Raw genomic sequence first — 22,219 nt, forward strand, 5'->3', positions numbered from 1 at the left:
GTTATTTGCTTTTTTGGTATTAAGCTGCATGAGCTGCTTGTATATTTTGGAGATTAATCCTTTGTCTGCTGCTTCGTTGGGAAGTATTTTCTCCCATTCTGAGGGTTGTCTTCTTGTCTTGTTTATGGTTTCTTTCACTGTGCAAAAGCTTTTAAGGTTCATTAGGTCCTATTTGTTTATTCTTGATTTTATTTCCATGATTCTAGGAGGTGGGTCAAAAAGGATCTTGCTTTGATGTATGTCATAGAGTGTTCTGCCTATGTTTTCCTCGAGGAGTTTTATAGTGCCTGGCCTTACATGTAGGTCTTTAATCCATTTTGAATTTATTTTTGTGTATGGTGTTAGGAAGTGTTTTAACTTCATTCTTTTACATGTTGCTGTCCAATTTTCCCAGCACCACTTATTGAAGAGCCTGTCTTTTTTCCATTGTATACTCGTGCCTCTTTTGTCAAAGATAAGCTGCCCATGTGTGCTTGGGTTTACCTCTGCATTCTCTATTCTGTTCCATTGATCTTCCTTTCTATTTTTGTGCCAGTACCTTACTGTCTTGATCACTATGGCCTTGTAGTATAGTTTGAAGTCAGGAAGCCTCATTCCACCAACTCCATCTTTCCTTCTCAAGATTGCTTTGGCTATTCGGGGTCTTTTGCATTAACATACAAATCATAAGATTTCTTGCTCTAGTTCTGTGAAAAATGCCGTTGGTAATTTGATGGGGATTGCATTGAATCTGTAAATTGTTTTGGGTAGTACAGTCCTTTTCACAATGTTGATTCTTCCAATCCAAGAACATGGTATGTCCCTCCATCCGTTTGTATCGTCTTTGATTTCTTTCACCAGTGTCTTATAGTTTTCTGCATACAGGTCTTTTGCCTCCTTAGGCAGGTTTATTCCTAGGTATTTTATTCTTTTTGTTGCAGTGGTAAATGGGAGAGTTTCCTTAATTTCTCTTTCTGCTTTTTCATTGTTAGTGTATAGGAATGCAAGAGATTTCTGCGCATTAATTTTGTATCCTGCTACTTTACTAAATTCATCACTTAGTGCTAGTAGTTTTCTGGTAGACTCTTTCGGGTTTTCTAGGTATAATATCATGTCATCTGCAAAGAGTGACAATTTTACTTCTTCTTTTCCAATTTGGATTCCTTTTATTTCCTTTTCTTCTCTGATTGCTGTGGCTGAAACTTCCAAAACTATGTTGAATAATAATGGTGATAGTGGACACCCTTGTCTTGTTCCTGTTCTTAGAGGGAATTGTTTCAGTTTTTCACCATTTAGAACGATGTTGGCTTTTGGTTTCTCATATATGGCTTTTATTATGTTGAGGTAATTTCCTTCTATGCCCATTTTCTGGAGAGCTTTTATCATAAATGGATGTTGAATTTTGTCAAAAGCTTTTACCCCATCTGTTGAGATTATCATATGGTTTTTACCCTTCAATTTGTTGATATGATGTATCACATTGATTGATTTGCGTATCTTGAAGAATCCTTGCATTCCAGGGATAAACCTCACTTGATCATGGTGTATGATCTTTTTAATGTGCTGCTGGATTCTGTAAGCTCGTATTTTGTTGAGGATTTTTGCATCTATGTTCATCAGTGATATTGGCCTGTAATTTTCTTTTTTTTTTTTTTCTGTAATTTTCTTTTTTTGTGACATCTTTGCCTGGTTTTGGTATCAGGGTGATGGTGGCCTTGTAGAATGAGTTTGGGAGTGTTCCTCCTTCTGCTATATTTTGGAAGAGTTTGAGAAGGATAGGTGATAGCTCTTCTTGAAATGTTTGATAGAATTCGCCTGTGAAGCCATCTGGCCCTGGGCTTTTGTTTGTTGGGAGATTTTTAATCACAGTCTCAATTTCAGTGCTTGTGATTGGTCTGTTCATATTTTCTATTTCTTCCTGGTTCAGTCTTGGAAGATTGTGTTTTTCTAAGAATTTATCCATTTCTTCCAGGTTATTCAATTTACTGGCATATAGTTGCTTGTAGTAGTCTCTCATGACCTTTTGTATTTCTGTGGTGTCCGTTGTTCCTTCTCCTTTTTCATTTCTAATTCTGTTGATCTGCGTCTTCTCCCTTTTTTTCCTGATGAGTCTGGCTAACGGTTTATCAATTTTATCTTCTCAAAGAACCAGCTTTTAGTTTCATTAATCTTTACTATTGTTTCCTTCTTTTCTTTTTCGTTTATTTCTGATCTGATCTTTATGATTTCTTTCCTTCTGCTCACTTTGGGGTTTTCTTTGTTCTTCTTTCTCCAATTGTTTTAGGTGTAAGGTTAGGTTGTTTATTCGAGATTTTTCTTGTTTCTTAAGGTAGGACTGTATTGCTATAAACTTCCCTCTTAGAACTGCTTTTGCTGCATTCCATAGGTTTTGGGTTGTTGTGTTTTCATTGTCATTTGTTTCTAGATATGTTTTGATTTCCTCTTTGATTTCTTTAGTGATTCCTTGGTTGTTTAATATCGTATTGTTTAGCCTCCATGTGTTTGTATTTTTTGTAGTTTTTTTCCTGTAATTGATATCTAGTCTCATGGTGTTGTGGTCAGAGAAGATGCCTGATATGATTTCAATTTTCTTGAATTTACCAAGGCTTGATTTGTGACCCAAGATGTGATCTATCCTGGAAAATGTTCCATGTGCACTTGAGAAGAAAGTGTATTCTGTCATTTTTGGATGGAATGTCCTATAAATATCAATTAAGTCAAGATGGTCTAATGTGTCATTTAAAGCTTGTGTGTCCTTATTTATTTTCTGTTTGGATGATCTGTCATGTAACAGATTCTTAAAAAGAACCAACCCTGCAGACACCTTGATCTTGAACTTCAAGCCTCCAAAACTGTGAGACGATAAACTTCAGCTGTTTAAGCCACCTTGTTTGCAGTACTTTGTTACAGCAACCCTAGCAAACTAATACAATTGTAAATAATCTTTGATAACTATCCTTACAGATAATCAGGAATGTATAAAAAATGTATTTTCCTAGGATAAAGTCCTAGAAGTGGAATTGCAGTCAAATAAGGGGCAGTTTTATGGCTCTTAGTATAGCTAATCCTTGAACAACGCCAGAGTTAGTGGCCCTGACCCTCTGCACAGTCGAGGTCGCTTCCTGTGCACAGTCGTTCCGCCTGCACAGTCTCTCCAGGCAGTTTGGTATCCATGGATTCAAACAGTGGGGACTGCCCTGGTAGTCCAGTGGTTAAGACTCGCACTTCCACTGCAGGGGACACGGGTTTGATCCCTGGTGGGGGAACTAAGATCCTGTATGCTGCACGGCTCAGCCAAAAAATTAAAAACTGAATCATGTAGAACTATAGTATTTAATACTACTGAAAAGAAACCCACATATAGTGAGTCCCAGCAGTTCAAATCTGTGTTGTTCAAGGGTCAACTGTACGTAACATCTCATGTGACTGGTCTTTTCTCAACAGGTTCTCATATATTATTTAGTCTTTTCGCAACAGGCTCTCATATATTCTTTAACTTCACTGTAGGATCCCCAGAGGTGGTTAGGGCAAGAATTATTAGTCCCCTTTTATACACAGGAGAACTGGCTCAGAAAATTCAGTGCTAGTAATCAAACCTAGCATTCTTTTCAAAAGACTAGAGTTGCACTGTCCAATATGATAGCCTGCAGCTACATGTGACTATTTAAATTTAATCAAAATCAAGTAAAATTAAAGATTCAGTCCTAGGTTGTACTAGCCACATGCAAAAGCTCAATAGCTACATGTGACTAGTTGCCACCATACTGAAGAGCACCAATGTGGAACATTTTCATCACTGCAGAAAGTTCTATCAAATAGCACTAGATTAGCACGTACTAAGGATCTAGAATGCAGGCTTATGATGCTTGGCACAACAGATCTTTGAATAAGTACTAAAACTGGTTAACCAGGATCCTCAAGAAATTGCTCATGATGATTCAAAAGAGGACATCTGTAACACAATAAGGGCAGGAGCCAGCTAAGACACACTGATGCAGAATTATAACAAAGTCCATCTGAGAAACCACAGAAGCCTCTCAAGGGTAATGGCAAATGCTGTGACTCATCCTAGAAGAACAATGGGCAAATAACATGCATAGTAAAGTGACAGATTCACACTTACAAAGAAAAATGTCTGGGTTGAAGCTCTGGTTCCATATTATAGAAACTGACAATCCATAATTCTACTTTATGTTTTTTTAACTTATGTCTACACTGAACTGAATTTTCATCTTACTGGAAATCCTGGAAGATCACCTAAGTAGGTTAAGCCCTAGTTCTTAGAAAATTCATTGTTCTCTAGACCTCAAAACAATGTGCTATTTTTAACAGATGCCATGGAGTATTTAATCTGTATACTAAACTTTGTAAAGAAATGTATGTTGTTATCTAAATATTTTAAACATATAGAAAAAATTATGACCACCCCTGTACCTAATAGCTAGACTGACCAGATCTCAACATTTTGCTACATTTGTTTCAGATCTTTTTTTTCAAGATTTAATAATATGTTACAGACAATTAAAATACCTACTTAATCCCATTTCTTCCTTCCCTCCCTTGAAGTATCCATTATCCTTAAGTGATGTGTCATTCCAGTCCAAAATTTTTTTACTACATATATTTATGTCCATAAACAATATATAGTACTATTTAGACATTTCTAAGTGTTAAATATATGGCATCATACTGTATCTGTCTGCAACTTGCTTTTCTACCCTTTTTGGTTTGAGTTTTATCATTAATGATAAATGAAGTATATTCATTTAACTTAGTTTAGCTGAGCATTCTATTTGATGAACATACCAAAATTTATTTATCCAAACTTCTACCATGGGACTTCTAGGTTTTTTCCAAATTCTTGCCATTCAAATAATGCTACAATGAACATCCTCCTACAAGTCTCCTTTGACACAAACACGTGGATTGGAATTCACTAGGCTGTAAAGCATACGTATCTTGACTTTACTAGGTATTGCCAAACTGCACTCCAAGTGGTCACATAAACATTCACTTCCACCAACTTCATGTAAGTTCCCAAAACAATACTTTTCCAAAACACCTTACAAGTCAAATAATTTTCTAAATTAGAAATAATTTTCCATATTCAATAATAATTTGAAGTAACAAACCAGCTTTCAATTTATCTTAGAATAAAGACCAAATCTGTATAAATACAACAAAATCCAACAAGGCCAAAATATCCCTTATGACTTCTCCTAGACCATCTTTCTTTCAATGCCTATCTATGAAACAGGAGCTATGGTAGGCACTTAATCCTAACATTATAGAAAAGTGTTTTTCAAACTTTTTTTTAAACCAGCCTATAGTAAGAAACATATCTTACATTGCAACAAAGTTCCCATCTGCTTATATGCATTTGTATTAATGTATATTATACTAAGAAACAAAAGTCTCACAAAATAATACTTGCCCTTATAGCTGCAATTCTATTCTATATCTTTTCCCCTGATGCTGGTCACTCACTAAGATGATTTCAAGACTAACGAATTGTGCCTACAGTCTGTAAAAAACACTGCAGTAGAGTGTACAATTTCCACTTTACATATTCACTAAAACAGAGAGGTTAAGTAACTTACCCAAGGTCTCAGATTTAAATAAACAGGGAAATCTAGAATTCAAACCCATTTGCAAAAGCCACACTTCTTGCAGTCCACAGCTTTCTCCCTGCAATATACTATTAGTACTAAAGTCACACCACTGAAACAGCTAATGCTTCAATTTATGCTCACATGAACCAAAGCAAAGAAAAATAAATTCTGTAAAAATATGGTGATGTGATTAAACAAAAGTTGCAAACTAATATCCATAGGATTTCATTCATGCATTACATTCCTGAATCAAATATCAATGCTAATCTTCCACTTTATTATGCTATTTATCATAACAAATACTGATGAAGTATGAATATGCTACCTTGTCCTTGGGAAAAAATAACAATTTCTCAAAGAATCAAAAATTTACTACCTATGAGCTCCTTCTCAAACAAAAAGACAAACAACTTACTTACATCAAACTGTAACTAACAAAGCCAATGACTAATTCTAAAGTAAATATAGTCCAGGTTATAACTGAGCATGTGCAAGTGCTCAAATACATATTTTTCAATATTTTCTAAATAAATAAACCTCAGTTGGACTAGAGTTAACAATAATACACAACCAAATTTCTATAGTTACTATTTATCAGGAATAATTCCAGCTTGGTTATACACGGATAGCACAAGGTCAGTCTAGCCATCTAATTCCTTCATTAGGCAGCTCATTCAGGCTACAGTAAAATGTAAAGAAAAATCAGAACATTATTTGATTCATTCAGCTTAATGTTTTAACTTCAATACCTAAAACTATTATAGTAAACTCTCTTCTCTTGCACATATATCATAACTACTTCTTGGTCTTTATTAAAATCCATTAAATATCCCATGGGGAAGCCCGCAGGTTACTATTTGTTCATATACTGCTGATACATATACATTAAATCAAATCAAATGTTCATTGAGCATTACTTATTATGTGAAAGACTCTGTGGTCCTATTTAAGATATCTCAAACTAGCTACAAACTAGAATTCAAGTCATTAATATGAGTGTGTGGTATAGTTTTTAATAACTCCCTTCTCCAGTTGCAACAAAAAGTACAGACCTGGATCTTAAGAAAGGTAGAGAGCAAGTTTTCTGGACATTATAGAAATAGCATTTATAGATCATAGCAAGAAACCAGTTAACACCCTGAAAGGAGAACAGAGGCTGTAAGTGACTTTAGATTGGAGTTCTGCTAGAAATGGCTGGATCATTCCAACCAAAGCAACAGCCACTGACACCACAAAGACATGTTTGTCAATCAATCCTCAAATATCAAATACCATTTCATTTCAGTGATTTATTATGATTTCATTATAGTGATCTCTTAACTATAAGCAGATTGGCATTATTGATGCAGCAATTAATACATTTCCTTCCTTGTCTATTTTGTTTGTTTTTTCATATACATTTTCAAATAGCTTATAAACTGCTATCACAACTTCAAATGAATCATTACACTGGCACCTCTTAGCTTACTAGAGGTTTAGCTTACTAGACATCTACAAGATCCTTACCAGTTTCCAAAAATTAAAGCTGTAAACACAGAGAGGCCTTGTTAAGTTCTACTCTATACAATAATATTGCACTAGAAAAAAAAAATCAGGGTAAACTGTGTATAAAGTATGATGCAATTTTATGTAAAAGAAAAAAGTTTATATATACATACATACACACACTACAGAGGAGACCAATGGAACTACAATTTTAATATTTCTCTTGATGTATTTTCCAAAAATTAAAGTGAGCATATATTGCTCTTATAATGAATAAAAATAATTGTCACCAAAGCCTCCCCTACCATCCCCTAGATGAAATCTGTTCCATTTTAGTTCTCCTTTATAATGTCACTTATCATATTTCTATTCTATATAACGGTTACATTCTCCATATCTGTCTACCCTGTTAAAATGCAAACTAGTTGAATGGACCACATCTGTTTACCTTTGTAAACAACATAATATATATAGTGTACACAATAATGCCTTATGTGTATTCTTTAATGCTGTATTGTGCTTCAACTGAAAACAGTAAGGCATACTAGGCTAACTTCATAGAGAACACAGGACAAACTATGAACTTTAGCCTCTTGAAAAAACTCCCGTTGGATCCACAACAAAAACTAATACATATACTAAATGCAAGGATGTACCAACATGATAGTTCTCTTAATCAAATATATTCAAGACTAGTAGATGTTAAACTTTTCAAGCATCAACTACCTAAGAACAGCAGACCAGCACTTTGCCAGATCTAAAGAAAGAAAGTCTACAATTTTATTTCTTAAGTTGACTTGGTATATAATATCCCAAGATAATGATTATCTTTCTCATTTTACATGAAAGGTGGCTGTATTTCAGTAGGAGCCCGATTAATTCCCAGGTATGATTTATATCTTAGGTCAGGCTTTATGAATAGCTTCCAGCTTCTAAACTTTTTCAAAACAAATATACCTACCACTCTGCATTGTCTGTTTTTTTTTTTTTAAACAGCAGAGTACTTTTATATTTACTGTCAATTTGACCCTCATTCCAACTGAGACCGGCACAGGTATATTATCTTTCCCATTTGACAAAAGATTGAGTGAAGAGACCTCTAGATAAAATTTTAGTCATTATCTAGTGAGACTCAAAATGGTTCTCTTGAATCCAAAATCCTGGATTTTCCATTATACCACATTACCTCCCAAGGGGGAAAAAGGAATTTAAGTAGTGAACATTATTAAGCTAAAACCATAATGAACTCTCCAGGCTATAAAACACCTGCTATAATGTTGCCCCTGAATACATCCTAAGCAAACAGAAACCACTGCTATAGTGAGACTGCTTCACAGCCAACATTGCACAAAGCCATCTTCCCCTAAACATTATTTATAAAATAAGACTTTTTTCTTGTTCCAAAGCACTATCCTATATATTAATTTTGTATTTTATAGTTTATAGGTAGGGAGAAAAATCTAAATTCAGCTCTACAGTACATAAAAGCACTAATTTCTGTGGGCCCAGTGCCCTCATCTATAAAATAAGAATAATAAACTAACATGGTTATCATGAGAATTAAATTCTTAATCCTTACCTGCTTATTAGTAGGGAGCTTGGCAAAGAGTAAGGGCTCATGAAATGTTAGCTTCAGTATTTCACTGATTCTAAGATGGTGGGACATTTTCTCAAATTTTAATAACTCTGAAATTAAAATGCGCCTTACAATCAATGATGTGTCATAGCTCAATCAGTAGTAGTTTTTTCTTAATGGTACATAAAATGATGCTTCTTATAATCTCTGGCATCTTATAGTTGATGAAATATATTATAATATTACATTATGCAAAATACGAGGGTGAGTCAAAAATTATCCACACACTGGTTATGTAAAAACTTCTGTAAATTCTACAGCCAAAGTGCAGATAATTTTCAACTCACCCTCACATATTATAATGATGATGCTGAGTAAATGTTTACCCTGCCACCATTTCCTCCACCCAAAAGATCCACAAAAAATGGACCAAATCTACATCTCTAACTCTTATCTCCCAAGTCACGTTTCCACCTGTGACACATGGACAGATTGGTAGCATCTCAAATTTAACAGGTCCAAAACCAAAATTATCAACTCCCCAGAAGCTGTTATTCTTTGTTTCCTATCCCAATTAATGACACCTTAAAGAAAAACCTGCACCTGGAACACTGTAAATCATCTATACTTCACTAAACAAATAAATAAAATATTCTACAGATATTGTTACATACTACAAGTTCAAATATTAAAAATGTTTCTGCAGCTTAAAAAAAAGAAAAGAAAAACCTGACTCCTCCTTTACCTCCTTTCTCTTCCTCTCCCAGCTAAGGCCTTTCCTGTCTCTCAGTTGGAATCAAACACCCCATCTCTGCACCCATTTTATTTTGTACCTCTGTTTTAGAAATTACCAACATATCTTGCAACGTCTTTAGTTGTACATATGGCTGTTTCCCCATCTTGGCTCTCAGTTTCTTAAGGGCAAGGCCCATTTCTTACTCATTTTTACATACCCAGGGTGACTAGTTCAAGGCGTCACCCGTAGCTAAGTGCTCAAAAAATGTTTATGGAAGTGATCACATCCTCTTTGTTTATAAGTTTGAGAATATTTAAGCCTCTATAAAGAGAGAAAAAGGGACTATCCAAGAGTAAAAGTTACTATAGCTTACAAAGGAATTTCACACACATGATCTCATTTAGGGTTTAATTTTCTACTCCTAGGTACACTGAACAGCCAGTTACAGTTCATTTTTAAATTGTGGCTTAATAGTTAAGATGTTTGCCAAAAGTTTTCTGTGGTAGAAAAAAAAAATCAAATTCAAATCCAATTACAAACCCTATGCTTTCAGTTCATAAACTTTTATCTTTCTGCCCCTCCCCCTCAGTGTCATTCCCACTAACCTTCTACCCTAACGTGGCCTACAAGGTGCTATAGCTGGGCCCTAACTATCTCCCTTGTCCTGACCCATGTTTTCCCTTCCTCTGTGCGTACCAGCTATATTTGCCTTCTTTCAGCTCCTCCTCCTCACCACAAGGATTTTGCACATACTATTTCTTCTGCCTAGAATATTCTTCTTCTTCCCTCATCTCACTAAGGCCTCCTCTTCTTCCAGATCTCAGTTCAATCTTCACTTCATTAGGTAATCCTTCTCTGACTTGAGTAAGTAACTTTCCCTATCACATGTCTCATAACAACACACTCTCCTTCATAGCACAAATCATGGTTGTATTTTTTCCTAGTTGTAGTTTTATATTAATTTGTATGATTCTTATTTGCTTAATGTCTAGCTCCCTCACTAGTCTATATAACTTCCAAGAAGGCAAGGAATTTTTTAAAATCACAGTTCTGCCCGCAAATACCTGGCACGATAGCCGTTGAAAGAATGAATGAGTGAATCCTTTAGCACTCTCCTCAAGCTTACTAAATCATCCCACTTTCTAAATCACCTCACTTTCAGCTAATTCTTGCATTCCACTTTACAGAGAAATCAGCTGTTTTCTCTCCCTACTCCCAACTCATCTTGACATTCTCCTTCTTACAGATCCCTTCCCTTTGCGCTCTAAACATTCAAATTTCCTTTTTCTTAAGACCACTCTCAACACTTCTCTTTTTCTTTTTTTCAGCCACACCCCTAGGCATGTAGGATCTTGGTTCCCCAACCAAAGATCGAACACAGGCCCCCCCACAGTGGAAGCACTGGAAGTGTGGAGTCTTAACCACTGGACCACCAGGGAAGTCCCTCAACCCTTCTCTTCATTGCAAAACTTCTGAATGAGTAGCCTACACTTGCTGATTCCACTTCATTTCCCAAATACTCTTCAACCACTTTAATATGATGCTTACTCTCACACTACTCTAATGAAACTTCTCTAATTTTCAAATCCAATGACCTTGTTTTTCTTTATCCTCAACCAGTATTATTCATCTCTATCATCTGATCATTCCCTCTTGAAACTCCCTCTAGTCTAGGCTTCAGACACCGACAGAGCACATCCATTTTCCTACACTTCTGACCACACCGGTCAGTTCTTCTGCCTCTTCCCTTAGGTACAGCATTAGCTCATTTTTCTCCTCTTTTATCCTCTATACACAATTTTACTCAGGCTAACGGCTTTACTACCAAATACCTACAACTCCCAAAATTTCTCTCTTTAACACAGGCTTCTCTACTAAGCTATAGATTTACATTTTCAGGTACCATTTTCAAGGGTCATCTGTAACAAGATTAATACTTCCAAACTCAACATATTTTATAGGTAACTTATAGACACTATGAGCGCAACTGAACCTAACAACTTTCCTTCCTCTCTATGTATTTTCTTCCTCAATTAAGAAGTCTAGGATGACTTCCTAACTTAGATAAACAGATGTCACAGAGCTGGATGAAGATCATTAACAATATTTTTATATTGAAATAAGTGCTCACTCAACGCCTAGGATAGTGCCAATCATTTTCACAATTATCTCAGCAATAGTTTGCTATAGCTATTTTTCATCATCTCTAGTACTACTACCTTAGTGCAAGCCTTTATGCATCCCTCACCTGGACACTCCAAGTGGACCCCCTGCTAGCCATGGCTTCCCACCCCAGTCCATTCACCACAAACTAGACATTTGCAAAAGATAAATCAAAGCATCACTCTTGCTTAGAACCACTCAATGCCCTCCAAAGCTGTTTAGAATAACATCAGAACTCTTTGGTATGGACTACAGGACCTTATGTGATTTAGTCTCTGACTACCTTTTCTATATACCACTCTTCCAATAACCCCTTCCTCTTCTCCTTCCCCTCAAAATATTTGTTTCCAATTCACTTTGCCTGAAAAACTTACCTCAGGTCTCTGACTGATAGTTCCTTCTCATCATTCAGGTTTCAGCTCAAATGTTACCTCCTCAATAAGGCCTTCCTTGAAAATCCTACTTCAAATAGCTCTCCCACTTGGATCACTCTCAATCCCTTTATCCTACTTTCTTATCTTCACAGTACTTATCATTATCTGAAATCATATTTTTTATTTGTGTATCTACCTTTAATAGGAGCTTCATAAATACTTTGAATACTTTGAATGGATGTATAAATTTTAAAGATGTAGAAATTAAGGTTCAATGAGGTTAAGTAACATGTAAGGATATAAAAGTTAAAAGTGGTGGAGCTGATATATTCACCAACTCAGGTCTGCCTAAAACCAAAACTTTTAACATCTACCCTTTATCACACTAGTAAAGCATATAAAGCATAGTAAGAGTAAAAGCTAGAAAGACTGGAGAATATAGTCAGATAGTACGATGAAGTTTAAAATTATAATAGCATTCCAAGGAGTGATATGCTCTATGATGTAATCATGGGTGTGGATGGCTGAAATAAGGTGGACAGAGGTTTATATCTGTATCATTCACCACCTCCTCCTTGACAAGTAGATTTCCTGTACCCATTTGCAGATGAAGGCTCTACAAATTTGGCTCATAACTAACATAGTAGACAGAAACACAAGTGAGCTAGCCCTTTGAATCATCTTTATCCCACACTGAATCACATGTAAAAGCAATTACCTTCCCACTGCCCAGCCCCTCCTTAGTTGCTAGGCAGATCTTCCTCATTTACGGCCCTCTAGCCTCTTCTCAATATCACTCATAGTAAAACAATGTGGAAATTAATAAAGCAAACAGTTGCAAGAGAAAATTAATATCCTAACACAATCCACAGGCCTATTCGTTCTCCAGTCCCAAATAAGTACTAAGAACTAAATGCACAGAAATGGAAGAAGTAATAGAAGAAAAAAAAAGATTTTTATTTTTGGAAATCTGTACTTCCTAATAATTAAGAATTGATTTTTCCCTATTTTATAAAATTATTTAGGAGAAAACAGTTTGTATACATACACCCTAGCACAAACTTTCTCCTGTCATCTTTTTACCACATATTTTATCACTATAGGGTCCACTAGCATGAAAAAAAGAAGCCCTGATGACTCTTTTTCCTTTGATGGCATGGGCCTCCCTCAAATGTTCAGTGGATAGTTGCTTTTGGAGATTACACCTGAGAATTACCAGTTCATTTTTACTGAAGAAAACAAATAGAAGAATGAAACCATTTCCTTTATGAAGCTCAACACAAAATTCTACCACATGCCTACACTTTTATTCCATTTCTCGGTAATCACAGAAAGGATCACAACAAAGCAGGAAATGCAAAGCTGGTTATCTACCTTTCCTCATCAGGAGCAGCTACACCTAAGTATTCTATACAGAAGGAAATAAGTTATTTATCAATAGCCCTAGGAAAATGGAGCTCACTGCTCTTCTGTGACAGTTCAAATCTCATCAAAAAATTTGGTCCCTTAGTATCCTCCAACAGTGACCAATTAGTTGCTGTTGTTTTCAGTATTATGAAGTCATGGGTTTAAGCGCAGCTGATGTGCTTCAATCCCTGTGGTTGCTACCCTTACTGATATGCAAATTGGCCATTAGGAGCCTCTCACTGTTAACATTTTGATATCTATCTTTTCAGGCTTTCCCCCCATACAGTTACATACCGTTTGACCATTCTCCTCACCCCCTTGTTCTTTTTTCATTGAGCTCCATTTTCACATGTATTTTCTCAGTCAGTAATTTTTTTTTAATTTTTTATCTAGAAATAATTTCAGACAGAAAAGTTGCAAAAATAAAAATATGTAACTTGTCTCTTTAGAAAAATGATATTCCTTTTTAAAAGTACATAATGCCACTAAGTTCAGGGCTTTGTGATAATTCAGTTAGCCGTACACTTAAGATTTGTGCACTTTAATATACATTATAAGTCAATAAAAAATTTTTAATATACAAATATCAAATCTTCTCTAAACTTTATTAAAGACAGTCCACTATAAGATATGTATAAAACACCTCCCAAACTTTTGCTTTAAAGGTTAAAAAAAATAGTGCAGTATTTCCCCACTCTAGCAGGAACTTAACTTATTCTGCTTATCCCAAGTCAGACCTAATAGTCCTAATGGATTCTGAGTTTATCTAAGAAAGGAGATATTTTAAGACCTATGTAGATTGCTTGGGCTCTTATCTACTACATTGATATGTATCATAAACAAGCACAGAAAAGGTACTCAACAAATATTTACTAATGATACACAGCCAAAATTTTAAACAAACCTACATAGCAAAGTCTGAAATACCTAGCACTGGTAAAAATAGGATAAATGCTCAGCTTGTTGGCCTAGACTGCAACTTCCAGAAACCCCACCTCTAGAAATAAAAAAATTACAGAATGTACTGCTTATAAGGAAGAACACAATTTATGACAACAACTATCACTGAGAGAGGAAATTGGTCCTTTCCTCTTTTGCTGCTGTCTGGCTCAGACAAGGCACAATCAACTTCCCAATGCCATAGCTAAGCAAAAGGAACCCAGAAGCAACTCTGCTTGTAAGGGCAGGGACTACTTGAACCATGATGTGATGAAAACCTAGCAGCAAGGAGTTAGCTGAGGCAGATGATAATGTTGGGGAAATAAGATGAGAAGAAAGCATTTGACCAACCTGTTTTTATACCTAAAAACTCTAAAATCGTTACTACTCCTACTTTCCAGAGTGAGAGTAAATCAAAATATATCTGTGGAGTCTCCCCAGGCTAGAATTAACCCACAATCAATAGGTGTCCTGAGTGACCATCAGAGTTCACCTTCTAAGAGTTTCCCAGTAGTACCTATTCAGTTAGTTAGATGGCTGATATGTGATGATAAATTATGATAAGCTTTTCTAAGGGCAAGTCGCAACATACATCGATTTGGTATAGTTCTTATCACTAGTGACATTGTTTTGTTCTGTTTTAAAAACACAAGTAATAAATGTTCAATATAGAAAATAATTTTTAAATAATACAAAGACGATAAACAAGAAAATTACATGGAAATTACAGGTTAAATTTAAAAGAGCTGAGGTCTTTGGTATTTTTGTTAAGCATAAAATATTACCTACTGGTGAAGGACCTGCTTCTAATAGAGGATTACTGATATGAGAGATGCTGAAGCACTTGGTTTGCTAATGGGTCCAGGTGAGTGTAATTATTACCAAGAAAATAGCAATGAGTAAATCACACAGAAAGACCAGGTGGAAAGCTGATTGGCAATCTCCAAACATAATAAAACCATCTACAGGGATGTTCATTATAGCATTGTTTATAGTAGCAAAATTATAAATTGTTTATAAAGGCAAAATTTATAATAGCAAAAAAAATTCTGGTTGTTCATCAATATGAAACTGGTTAAATTATATTTGCTTGTGTAATGGAATAGTAATCCATAGCCATTAAAAGGAATGATTTAAACTCACATAAGCTGATAGGAAAATATATCATTAAGCTTTTTAAAAAGTTGAGTAATATTGTATACCTCCAACTGTAGCATCTATATACTCATAACTAATGAAAATTTCTATGATGGGCAAGAAAGAGTAAACAGTAGTTACCTCTGGGAATAAGAATAGGGAATGGAGACAGGAGAACTTTTTCCTTTCACTTTACATCCTAAATTGTTTGAATTTCTTATCATGCATATATATTATCTCTATAATAAAAACAAAACAATGAAAGCAATGAACAAAAAACTTAACAATGGTGTTGAGTGGGTGGTAGGACCATGATGATTTTTATTTTCCTTTTAGCCTTTTCTGCATTTTTCTCAATTTTCTATGATTAACAATATGTTAGCATATATTGCTTTTTATACCCCCAAGACTATTTTTTAGTTTTGATTTTTTAACAAGTCAAGTGTAGTCACTTCTGGTTCAAATTAGGGAGAGAAATCCAGAGCTCAGTTATAAACACTGTGGCAATTACAAAGAAATGCAGAAAGACTCAATTCTCAAAATGCTTATCTGTTTGGAGAAAATAGTCATGTATACCAAGACATCAAACGTTAAAGAAAATCCTCAATTTAGTTTACTAGAGTTGCTTATGTGGTACTAGCTCCTATGGAAACAAAAAGATATCAGTATTGTGAGGAAAGCTGTGCCAAATATTTGAAGAAAGACTAAGTGAATTCTATGAAAAGGTGTTTTTTAAAATTCTAGTCTAACTTCCCACTCAACGTCGAAATTCCTTTTACCACTCATTCAATCTCTGCTTAAAGTATCCTATGTCAAAAAATCCTCATAAGCAGTCCATTCCATTTGTTAACAACAACTCTGTTAAAGTTTTCCTTACATTAAGCTAAAATCTAATTTCCTATCATTTTCGATCACTGGTCAACTTGTCCTAGTTCTGTCCCCTTGAGCGACAGTTTGGACAATTTTCATTTACTATTATGATCCTCCCCCTCTTAAATCTTCTCAAGAACTAAACCTCTGAATTCCTCAAATGGTTTCTACACCGTTATTCTAATTATTCTCCTCTGAGGAAATTCTAGTTTCTCAGTGTGCCTCTTAGAATCAAATACCCTGAACTAAACACAAAATTCCACAACTGATCCGACCAGTGTTTTTATCTCCTTTGTCTGGTTCACCATGAGCGTGGTACCAGACTAATAGCTAGGCAGTATACAATTCATTGCCAAATTAGTGGCACTGTTCAGACCATAATTTATGTTTTAAGGAGTTTAAGAGTTTAAAGAGTATAAAGGAGAAAGATCATTGTGGACTGAGGAACTGAGGACTTTTTTTTTTTTTTTCTTTTAATATTTATTTATTTATTTATTTGGCTCCGTCAGGTCTTAGTTGCAGCATACGGGATCTTTGTTGAGGTATGTGGGATCTTTTATTGCAGCACGTGGGCTCTTTGTGGTGAGCAGGCTTCTCTCTAGTTGTGGTGTGTGGGCTCAGTAGTTGCAGCACACGGGCTCTCTAGTTATCGCGTGTGGGCTCCAGAGCATGCAGGCTCAGTAGTTGTAGCACACAGGCTTAGTTGCCCAGTGGCATCTGGGATCTTACTTCCCCGACCAGGGATTGAAACTGCATCCTGCATTGGAAGGCGGATTCTTAACCACTGGACCACCAGGGAAGTCCCTGAGGATGTTTTCAACAAAAGTAGACTGAAAGCTGGGAAAGGAAGAATACTTTTTGATAAGCAGAAAACACGAAAAGACTAGTTCAGAGTGTACAAATGTATGACACTGCCAAGGCGGGAATGAACAAAGTTAGTGCTAATAAGGATAGGCAAGGGACTTCCCTGGTGGCGCAGTAGTTAAGAATCCGCCTGCCAATGCAGGGAACGTGGGTTTGATCCCTGGTCCGAGAAGATCCCACATGCCGCAGAGCAACTAAGCCTGTGCACCACAACTACTGAGCCTGAGCTCCAGAGCCTGCGAGCCATAACTTCTGAGCCCGTGTGCAACAACTACTCAAGCCCCTGAGGCTACATCCCGTGCTCCACAGCAAGAGAAGCCACCACACTGAGAAGACCGCGCACTGCAACAAAGACCCAATGCAGCCAAAATATCAATAAATAAAATAATAAATGAATCTTTAAAAAAATATTTATATAGGCAAGAACATAGGGCCAAAAGAAGGGATGGAGTCAGACTATTGAGAGCTCTTAACCTGCAGGGAATAAGGCATGATTAAAGGGTTAGACCAAGAAATTAACTTCTTTATTGAGATATTTGGGGATAATTAAATCAATACCAGTTTACCAAACTCTACATCAGGTTAAATACCACTTGAAATTTTTTATCTAAATTGAGGTATAGTTAATTTACAATGTTGTGTCAGTTACAGGTGTACAGGGACTTCCCTGGTGGTCCAGTGGGTAAGACTCCGAGCTCCCAATGCAGGGGGTCTGGGTTCGGTCTTGGTGGTGGAACTGAAGATCCCGCGTGTCGCAACTAAGACCCAACTCTGCCAAAAATAAATAAATATGTCTACAGTAAAGTGATTCAGTTATAATATACATATGTATTCTTTTTCAGATTCTTTTCCATTATAGGTTATTATAAGATATTGAGTATAGTTCTTCCCTATGCTATACAACAGGTCCTTGTTGTTTATTTATTTTATATATAGTAGTGCGTATATGTTAATCCCAAACTCCTAATTTATCTCTCCCCCCCACCCACTTTGGTAACCATAAGTGTGTTTTCTATGTCTATGAGTCTATTTGTTTTGTAAGCAATTGTATCATTTTTTTAGATTCCACAAATAAGTGATATCATATGATATTTGTCTTTCTCTGTCTTACTTCACTTAATATGATAATCTCTAGGTCCATCCATGTTGCTGCACGTGACATTATTTCATTTTTTAATGGCTGAGTAATATTCCATTATATACATATATATATATATATCACACCTTCTTTATCCATTCATCTGTCGATAGGCATTTAGGTTGCTTCCATGTCTTGACTGTAAATAAATAGTGCTGCTATGAACACTGGGGTGCATATATCTTTTCGAACTAGAGTTTTCTCCAGATATGCACCTAGGAGCAGGACTGCAGGATTATATGGTAACTCTATTTTTAGTTTTTTAAGGAACCTCCATACCGTTTTCCATAGTGGCTGCACCAATTTACATTTCCACCAACAATGTAGGAGAGTTTCCTTTTCTCCACACCTTCTCCAGCATTTATTGTTTGTGGACTTTTTAATGATGGCCATTCTGACCACTGGGAAGTGATACCTCATTGCAGTTTTGATTTGTATTTCTCTGATAATTAGTGATATTGAGCATCTTTTCATGTGCCTATTGGCCACCTGTCTTCTTTGGAGAAATATCTATTTAGGTCTTCTGCACATTTTTTGATTGGATTGTTTGGTTTTTTGGTTATTGAGTTGTACAAGCTGTTTGTATGTTTTGTAAATTAAGGCCTTGCCAGTCACATGATTTGCAAATATTTTCTCCCAGTCCATAGGTCATCTTTTCGTTTTGTTTATGGTTTCCTTTGCTGTGCAAAAGCTTTTAAGCTTAATTAGGTCCCATTTATTTTTTATTTCCAGTACTCTAGAAAAAAATATTGCTGCGATTGACGTCAAAGAGTGTTCTGCCTATGTTTTCCTCTAGGAGTTTTATAGTATCCGGTCTTACATTTAGGGCTTTAATCCCTTTTGAATTTTTTTTCTGCATGGTGTTAGAGAATGTTCTAATTTCATTCTTTTACATCTAACTGTCCAGTTTTCCCAGCACCATATATCAAACAGAGTATCTTTTCTCCCTTGTATATTTTTGCCTTTGTTGTAGATTAATTAACCATAGGTGTGTGGGCTTATTTCTGGGCTTTCTATTCTGTTCCATTGATCTATATATGTCTTTGTGCCAGTACCATACTGTTTTGATTACTCTAGCTTTGTAGTATAGTCTGAAGTCAGGGAGCATGATTCCTCCAGCTCCGTTTTTTCTCAAAATTGTTTTGGCTATTTGGGGTTTTTTGTGTCTCCATAAAAATTTTAAGATTTTTTTTCTAGTTCTGTGAAAACTGTCATTGGTAATTTGGCAGGGATTGCACTGAATCTGTAGATTGCCTTGGGTAGGACAGTCATTTTAACAATACTGATTCTTCCAATCCAAGAACACAGTATATCTTTGACTACATAGAAAAAGTTTCTAATTCAATTCTACTCCAAGATGAAATGAAATTGAGTTGTTATACAATACATTACATAGGTTTCTTTCAGAATATGAACAACATTCCTAACTGCCAAAATATAATACAAGGAATGTCACTTTAAAAAGATTTATTTTGATCCATTTCTATGTTTCCCCAGGATGAATACCTTGCCATTTAATGACTACTTCTATACAAAGTAGCCACTTGTTTCCATAATTAATAATCTTCAGAATCTACATTGGAAAGACAATGACCTTCTGATCTCCAGTCCTCCAGGTTCAAAAGGAGAAATCTGACTAATGTAACATTAAAGAGAAAGAGGTTAATTAGCTAAACAGAATTTCTAGAAAATGAAAGCTGCCTGATATTAGAACAAATGAAAACAGCAGCAGCTCCTTCTCTGAAGTTTAAATTCAATTAAATAGGAATTTCTGGTTCAATAGTGCTCCTGCCTGAAGAATCTTTCATAAGGGCTAGTTCTGTAATACAGTGTGGCTGTAGAGATTTAAAATGTCCAAGAGACACTGCAAAGCCCAACCTCTCCCAAATCCTGCTACTCAACAGCAGGGATCTAAAGGAATAAATAGATTTCCAGCTGCTGAGAGAAAATGTCTTACTAAAAGCAGAGCAAAATTCTCATTAATGAAAAATCAACCATGAAAGAAGAAAATTTCTGCGTGTCTCATAATCCCTGGAAAGAGCCAAATCCATTTTGGGTTAATGCAGATTTAACAAAACAGTGGAAGAGAACAGAGGAAAGCAGTTCTGTTTGCCAGAAGCTGGGGGGAACACTTAACAGAGATCACAGACAACAATACTTGTAATCCATATAGCCAAAAGAAATATGAACTCTATCCAGTAAAAGGTGCCAGAAAAAGGTTCTTGTGGATAAATTCTCTCACAACCAAGCCACCTTATCCCACCTTGTTCAACACAGATATGATAGACTGTAACTTGAATTTCCCAAGATCAAATTCAATGGGTAATCCAAACCCTACTTCTTCTGATCAGATAATCTCTAAAACCACAGTCCCTGCATTCATTCAAAACCAGCATTGAGCTTCTACTATGGCAGGCACCTGGAATACAAAAACCATTAGAAACAGTGTCTACCCTCATGGAGCTTAGTCCATGCACCTTGGCTCATCTTAAACCCCAAAGCTCTTGCCTTAAAATATCTTCTTAGGTGGGTCAAGCGTCCTCACTGGAAAAGCAATAAAGGACTTCGCCTTTGGTTACTGTGATAGAAGTAAATAAATAAATTATACTTCTTATGCTCTGCTCCGAAAGGAGAAGCTGACACACCTTTCCAAGTCGAACATGAGCATATTGTTAGCCTAGACTACAGAGGAGGAGCAGGGGACAAAGACGAGCAGCAGAGGGGTGCAAGCTAAGAAATACACTGGAAGGAAGGATGTGACCGCTCTACCACTGCGCGTTCAAAGCGTGATTTAAAGAACCTGCAACTAAGCCGACTGAGGTTTTACAGTGCTGGGAAAAGGAAGAAAAGATTAGGCGGCTGCCCGCCTTGAACAGACACCAACTATCCTCGGTCCCTAGCTGGTCCACTCTCGCTAGAGGAGAGCGCCAGACACTGTTTAATAGGATCTGGGCCTGCCAGCCAACAACACGGTCACATGGCCACCTGAACCGAGAGCTAACAGTCCCTCACAGGAGCGTGAGGAAAAACAAGAGAGAGTGAATAGAACTCTTTAAATGTTCAAAAATGAGTTAACATAATGGTTCCCAGAGGCACGGATGGGATGTGAAGTTTGCAAAAGGTGGTAACCCGACGCCCGCTGGAAGCTCGTGGAGACCCCAGGGCGACCTCCGCCCTCCCTCCCCAGCCCGCGCACTCACCGCGCACGCAGAGCAGCGACATGGCCGAGGCGCCGGCGAGCCTCCGCCGCTCCCCAGCCCCGCCGCCGCGCCGGGCCGCTCCCTCTTTTCTCTCAGCAGGTGCCGCGGCTGTTCCCGCTATCGACCCCACGGGTCTCGCCGCTCCTCATGGTCCGCGTCGCAGGCAGCGTCCCACCGCTCTCTCGGACCCGCTCCAGTTTTCACCGTCTGAGCGGGCTCCCAAGAATGGTGAGTACCGGCCGGCAGGCGGGGGACTGGGCGCGGCACCACGGCGCCATCGCCGGCAGGCAAGAGCGACCGGGACTCCCTCCCCTCACTCCACCCGGGATCCAGGCGAGCGCAGGGACAGAGCCAACCCGTGGCGCCCCGCCTCCCAACCAATCAACTCACGCCCAGTCCGCCGACCCCGCCCCCCTCATGGCTACGTAGGAGGCGGGGTCCCCTTCCGCTTTCCTTAGTGAAAGAATGAAGGCAGCTCCGCCCACAAACGAGGCTGACGGCAGAGAGGGGCGGCCTTCCCGCTCACCTGTGCGACGCGGGAGTTGAAGCCTTTTGCCCCTCTCACGTGGGCGGGGCTTCCACCCAAGAACAGATTCTTCTCATGGAGAATTTCTATCCGACTTCCTTAAAGAGTCTGTCCCTTACAGCTTACTGTAGCAATTTAACAAGATCGCGCCACACTTTGCTGTACACCTGAAACTAACACAATATTGTAAACCAACTATACTTCAATTTTAAA

The 22,219-nt window shown here is 37.2% G+C and overlaps 1 protein-coding gene across 4 annotated transcripts in view; it reads right to left on the reverse strand.

The window, feature by feature from the left end:
* Positions 1 to 21,851, reverse strand: part of UNC13B (unc-13 homolog B) — a 228,275-nt gene extending 206,424 nt beyond the window's left edge. For 3 of the 4 annotated variants that reach the window (XM_057723632.1, XM_057723631.1, XM_057723628.1), the window contains exon 1: positions 21,481 to 21,808. In XM_057723632.1, coding sequence (XP_057579615.1) covers positions 21,481 to 21,502 — 22 coding nt within the window. In that variant the 5' untranslated portion in view covers positions 21,503 to 21,808. Of the gene's footprint in view, positions 1 to 21,480 lie in introns of all 4 variants that reach the window. The other variant, XM_057723630.1, reaches the window with a different exon arrangement.
* Between the last annotated feature and the right edge of the window lie 368 nt (positions 21,852 to 22,219).

The sequence above is a fragment of the Hippopotamus amphibius genome, chromosome 2, assembly GCF_030028045.1.
Source record: "Hippopotamus amphibius kiboko isolate mHipAmp2 chromosome 2, mHipAmp2.hap2, whole genome shotgun sequence".
NCBI lineage: Eukaryota > Metazoa > Chordata > Mammalia > Artiodactyla > Hippopotamidae > Hippopotamus > Hippopotamus amphibius.